General features: G+C 40.4%; 1 protein-coding gene across 1 annotated transcript; it reads left to right on the forward strand.

Annotated features, from left to right (window-relative positions):
* Positions 1 to 621: 621 nt before the first annotated feature.
* On the forward strand, positions 622 to 3,357 carry LOC137604100 (isoaspartyl peptidase/L-asparaginase-like). Its single transcript, XM_068328035.1, has 6 exons — positions 622 to 808; positions 892 to 1,034; positions 1,233 to 1,396; positions 1,775 to 1,893; positions 2,056 to 2,166; positions 3,149 to 3,357. Exons 1-6 carry the CDS (start codon positions 622 to 624, stop codon positions 3,355 to 3,357), a joined length of 933 nt encoding a protein of 310 aa, XP_068184136.1.
* Positions 3,358 to 5,630: the final 2,273 nt, after the last annotated feature.

The following is a 5,630-nucleotide window of genomic DNA, read 5'->3' on the forward strand; positions in this document are numbered from 1 at the left end:
GAAAAAGAATTGGGCCCGTTGATTGCTTATTTTTTATGATTAAAAAAGAATAGCCTCCCCCCCTAAACCTTTTTTTGACAAATTGCACCATGAATGTAAGTGGTTGTTTGTCATTCATGTATCCCTGTGACAAACTGGCGACTTGTCCAGGACATACTTGACCTATCACTATCACCAGAGTATTTCTCTTTCCCAACCAACAGGTCAAGGCAGATGACCGCCCTCCAGAGCCTGGGTCCTGCCCAGAGTTTCTTCCTTAATGAGGGAGTTTTTCCCCGCCACCTTCGCTTATGCTTGCTCTGGAGGGCATTGTTGGCTTTCTGTCTGTAAAGCGCTTTGAAATGTCTTCAGATGTGATTAAGCACTATATAAATAAAAGTTGATTGAGTTGATTGATACTCTCCTCCTATCAAATGTCAGCTGGGATTGGCTCCAGCTCCCCTACGACCATTAAAGAATAAGCATTTTTTAAAAATGGATGAAAAAAATTAAATGGTTATATTTCTCAGGCTAATCTGAGCCTTACAAAAGTGTGATTCTCATAGACATTGACGAGGCAAGGTACACATTCTGTTTATATGAGACTTTATATCTAATTTTGTTACCACTAGGAATTTAAAGATGTCAGCCGTCATAGTTGTACATGGTGGGGTGAAGGCCAAGCTGGATGAACGGGACCATGCCTCTGTTGATGGAGTAAAAGCAGCAGCTTGTGATGGATTTGCAGTCCTGAAAAGAGGAGGAAGTCCTTTGGATGCTGTTGAAGCGGCCGTGAAAGCAATGGAAGATAACAGTGTATTTAATGCGGGTATGTTCATATTTAACATGTCTCAATCATGCTTTTTATTACTGAATTGACTTGTGTGGAGTGATTGTGAGGTTTCATTGTAGGACATGGAGCGGTGCTAAATGCTGAAGGAGAAGTGGAGATGGATGCTCTCATTATGGATGGAAAGACACTATCCAGTGGTGCAGTCTCTTCAGTTAAAGGCATTGCTAATCCTGTGTCGCTGGCACGACTAGTGATGGAAAAGGTCTTAAGTCTTTGTTTTTCCGTTAAAATTGAGTGCTAGGAAACCACTGACTTTTAGGCAGATACCAGTTTGGTCCAGTTTTTTTTAAAATTATTAAATTCTGTAATGGTAAAGATATTTAAAAGGAGTAGTATTAGACATCAATTACGTTATCTTTTTTTTTTGTGTGCAATATATTTCTATCATGGAAAATTTCAGACTGACCACATGATATTGACAAGCAGAGGTGCAAACCAGTTTGCAGAAAGTCTTGGAATGACCACAGTCCCAACCGATTCCCTCGTAACTGAGTATGAGAGGAAAAAATGGAAGAATACTAGGACGTATGTTTCTGAACTCAGTGAAGAGTACAACACTCAGTGGTGAGTATTTGAATTGGTATTATTTTGACCCCATTCTTGTTTGAGTTCTGCAAAGAAATATAAATACATTTTTAGCCAACCTGACATAATTTTCTGAATGTACAGTAAATGATTCACAAATGCTGGAAATCTCAGTAAATACGCTAAAGAAGTTTTTTCACATTGTCCTCAAACCAGTTAATGTCAGTTCAACAATTACTTCCATTAACTGTGGATTACACAGTTTGATGTTTCCTTTACGGCATAGATGCCGGAAACATTCATCACAGAGCTCTATACCATTCCTAAAAGTTGATGAAAAAATTGTATTTCCAGAATGTTTTCCACATAAGTGCTGCTAATACATCAATTCATTGTTGATGTTTTTCCTCCTCCTAGGGCCCATGACACTGTTGGAGCAGTTGCTGTGGACAGTGTTGGTAATGTTGCATGTGCAACATCAACAGGAGGGATCAGATGCAAAATGGCTGGCAGAGTAGGAGATGCTCCAATCATTGGTATGACATCATTTAATATGTAAGCTACAGTATTCAATGATCTAAATGAAATTGCTTTTAATAATATTTTCAGTACCATAATGTGAAATTAGCAGCAGCTTTCAAAGTCATTTGATTCAGATTTTTTTTTATTTTGATATTTCAAATTTTCTCATAAATAAGGCTGTGGAGGATATGCAGACAACTTCAGTGGTGCAGTGTCTTGTTCTGGTCATGGAGAATCTATTCTGAAAGTCACGTTGGCAAGACTCATTCTCTTACATGTTGAGCAAGGTAACAAGATTACACTTTTAAAAACTTGTCAGCTTTCAAAGCAATACTGTATGAGATTATTGCTTTTTTGGGGGGGTGGGGCTAGTAGGAAGGAAATCTCTCCTCACCCCTGGGAAAAGAGACATGTGGTGATGTAGAATGGAGTTTAATGTTGGGAGGACATCCAATTGAGAGGATTTGGTTGGAAGTGCCAGGTGACCTAGGCTGAGGTGATGAAGGGGTGGAGGTGGGTCATAACTCTTTCTGTAAGGTGGTCACAGCTGGATAATGTAAATAGTAAGAGCAGTTTAACTTGGACATTCAGCAAATGATCGATAATCAGGAGAACATGAGAGGTTGTACACAGCGATATCTTTTGTTTTCATTTAAATGGCTTCCCAAAAATTAAAAAAATATTTAAAAGTAATAGAATCAATATTATAAATAATCACATTTGTCACTTCTAACCATTTTGACGTTTTAGTCGGGGGGTGAAAGTGGCTCGGTGGTAGAGTGCGCGGTCGAGCAGGTCGTCCAATGTTCCAAGATAGGCGCTTCGATTTCCACTCCCACCCAAAAACCCGGAGTGTGAGCTGACAGTGGGAGGTGTCAGCTGACCTATGGAGTACTGCCGAGGTGCCCTTGAGCAAGGTGCCATCCCTTTACAAATTGCTCATTGGAGGTGCACCGCAATGGAGGTGCCTGCCACTTTACCTCCCCCTCACTTGCATGTCCACAGGCCCCTTTGTGTGTGGTTGTGTGTGTGTGTGTGTGTGTGTGTGTGTGTGTGTGTGTGTGTGTGTGTGTGTGTGTGTGTGTGTGTGTGTGTGTGTGTGTGTGTGTGTGTGTGTGTGTGTGTGTGTGTTACAGGCCTGTACACACTATATAGATGCATGTAAATCTACTAACCTGTGTGTAGAGTTTAGTCTTAATTTCCCCTCGGGGATTAATAGTTAATAAAATAAAACATTAAAAAAAATAATCTTTCCCTATTCCTATGCAGGTAAATCAGTAGCAGAGTCTTCACAGTTGGCTCTGCAGTACATGGCAGACCGTGTCCACGGTGCTGGAGGCTGTGTTGTAGTTTCTCCATCAGGACAGTGGGCAGCCACATTTACCACAAAGAGAATGGTTTGGGCAGCAGTGGATCATGATGGTCTGTGGTATGGGTTGGACCCAAATGAACGATTTAGTGAACAGTTAACTGTATAAGAATATAATGCAATTTCCTTTCTGGTCATATTACTGAGCTACAGAATAAAGAAATATATTAAAGTTGTTGTTTTTTCTATTAAATTTGGCTTTGTTTAGTTCACATGACGTCTATGTGTTTATCTTCTATCTGTCTGTCTGTCGATCTATACCCATCTCTCTCTGTCTGTCTGTCAGTGGATCACTGACCAACCTGCCTGACACAAATCTAACTTCCCTACACCTGTCTTTTTTCTGTAGGAGCTAAAAAACTTTATTTGTCAGTAGTGCACAGTCCCCATCTGGTGGTGAGAATGACATTCATCAGACTCTTCATCATGACCAAGTCTTGGTAATCAGTGATTTTCTTCATCTCATACTCCAGCACTAATTCCAAATTTAGTACATGTAACATATATTTTAATGTTCTTGTAATATGTATATGTAGTTTTCTGTGGCACACATGTGCTCACCAAACAACTTTTATTTTCCCTACTTGTATTGTTGCATCACAGTGGTGCAGTGGGTAATGCTGTCGCCTCACAACACGGCAGGTCCGGGTTAGAGTCCCGCTCTGTGCGGAGTTTGCATATTCTCACCATGTCTGCATGGGTTCTCTCCGGGATCTCCGCCTTCCTCCCACCTCCAGAAACATGCGCTTCAGGTTGACTAGCCGGTTCCAAATTGCCCGTAGGAGTGAGTGTGTGTGTGTGTGTGTGTGTGTGTGTGTGTGTGTGTGTGTGTGTGTGTGTGTGTGTGTGTGTGTGTGTGTGTGTGTGTGTGTGTGTGTGTGTGTGTGTGTGTGCGTGTTTGTCTGTCTTTGTGTGTGGCTCTGTGGTGCACTGGCGTCGTGCCCGGAGTGTCCCCCGCCTCACGCCCTATGCCAGCTGAGATAGGCTCCAGCTCCCCGTGACCCGCTGCGGCGGAAGAAGAGGCAGAAAATGAATGGAAATTGTTGCATCTTACATTAAACGTAATGTTACATTTTTTGGGTACAGTTCCTCTTGAAAATGTGAAGAGAGATAGTTTCATTCATTTTCTTTCCTGCTTGTCTGTTTTAGGGTGTGGTTGTGTGAGTTGGCTTTGGATACACCACCATCCCGTCTGTGATGATAGGATATGACAATTAAATGCTGGATGTAGAGAAGTACAAAATGCTGAAGAACAAGTAGAGCTGGATGACATTTTTATGGATGAGAGGGCTCTTGCCAGTGGTGCAATCCTGTGTTAATGGCATAAGCAATGATAGAAAAGGTGCTATATTTTGCTTTCTTTCCTGTTTAAACATAAGAAATGGGAAACCGTGGGCATTTAATGAAGTACTGATTTGGATTATTCACTAAAACAGTTTCTACAATGGATTTAGAGAGATTTAGATAGAGATTTGGCTGCAGTGAATGCAATGGCAGGTGCAGTGTGTAAAGCCGTTGCATTCCTTTGCAGAGAGCATTGACCAGGCCACAGTTCCCACTGATTCGACTAAATGTGAGAGGAATGAAAGGGAGAAACATAAAACATATTTTACTGCAGTAAGGCAAGAGTTCAACACTCAGGGGAAAGTATTGTAGCAACAGTAGTCAATAAATTCTAATGAATTCAGTAGTCAATAAATTCTAAACAGCATCCAACTGGAGTGACCTATATTGAAAAAAAATAAATTCTGAAACTGACAAAATATTTTATATGTGTTTCCTCCTCCTAGTGCCCATGACACTGTTGGAGCAGTTGCAGTGGACTGTGTTGATAATGTTGCATGTGCAACATCAACTTGAGGGATCAGAGACAAAATGGTTGACACAGTAGGAGACGGTCCAATCATTAATGTGACATCATTATTTTCTGATATAGAACTTTTTACACATCAGGTCCATTTATCAGTGAACTAAATGATAGGTTGTCGTCCTTGTCTAATTTTACCATGTCATAATTATTTAAGGTGAAGTCTCTTTAAGAGGAAATTTCATTTTGAATACTGTATACACTCAACTGTGCTTTTTAATTTTTTTTTAAGTTTCAGCATTTTTATTATATCCCGCAAAGCGGTGATGTACTGTAATTACATCCCGTGAAGCGGTGATGTATTGTACAGTAATTGCCAGTGTTTGTGTGTTCGTCTGTTCGTCTGTCTGTCCGTCCACCAAATATTTTCACAGCTGTTGCAGATAGAAAGATGAAAGAAAAGCAGTTAAGTGTGGTCACATGTGCCATCATAAAAGAAAAAAAATGGAAAATGGAAGAAATAAACTAAATGGTTATATTTATCCAGTGATGTGTATTATATAGTTCTGTTTAAC

Source organism: Antennarius striatus, chromosome 11, assembly GCF_040054535.1.
Source record: "Antennarius striatus isolate MH-2024 chromosome 11, ASM4005453v1, whole genome shotgun sequence".
In the NCBI taxonomy this organism is placed as follows: domain Eukaryota; kingdom Metazoa; phylum Chordata; class Actinopteri; order Lophiiformes; family Antennariidae; genus Antennarius; species Antennarius striatus.

Excerpts from the sequence above, each read along its gene's own strand:
- LOC137604100 (XM_068328035.1), top strand. The coding sequence starts at position 622 with ATGTCAGCCGTCATAGTTGTACATGGTGGGGTGAAGGCCAAGCTGGAT. Across the intron at positions 809-891 it reads TAACAGTGTATTTAATGCGG|GACATGGAGCGGTGCTAAAT; the intron begins GTATGTTCATAT and ends GTTTCATTGTAG. Across the intron at positions 2,167-3,148 it reads TCTCTTACATGTTGAGCAAG|GTAAATCAGTAGCAGAGTCT; the intron begins GTAACAAGATTA and ends ATTCCTATGCAG.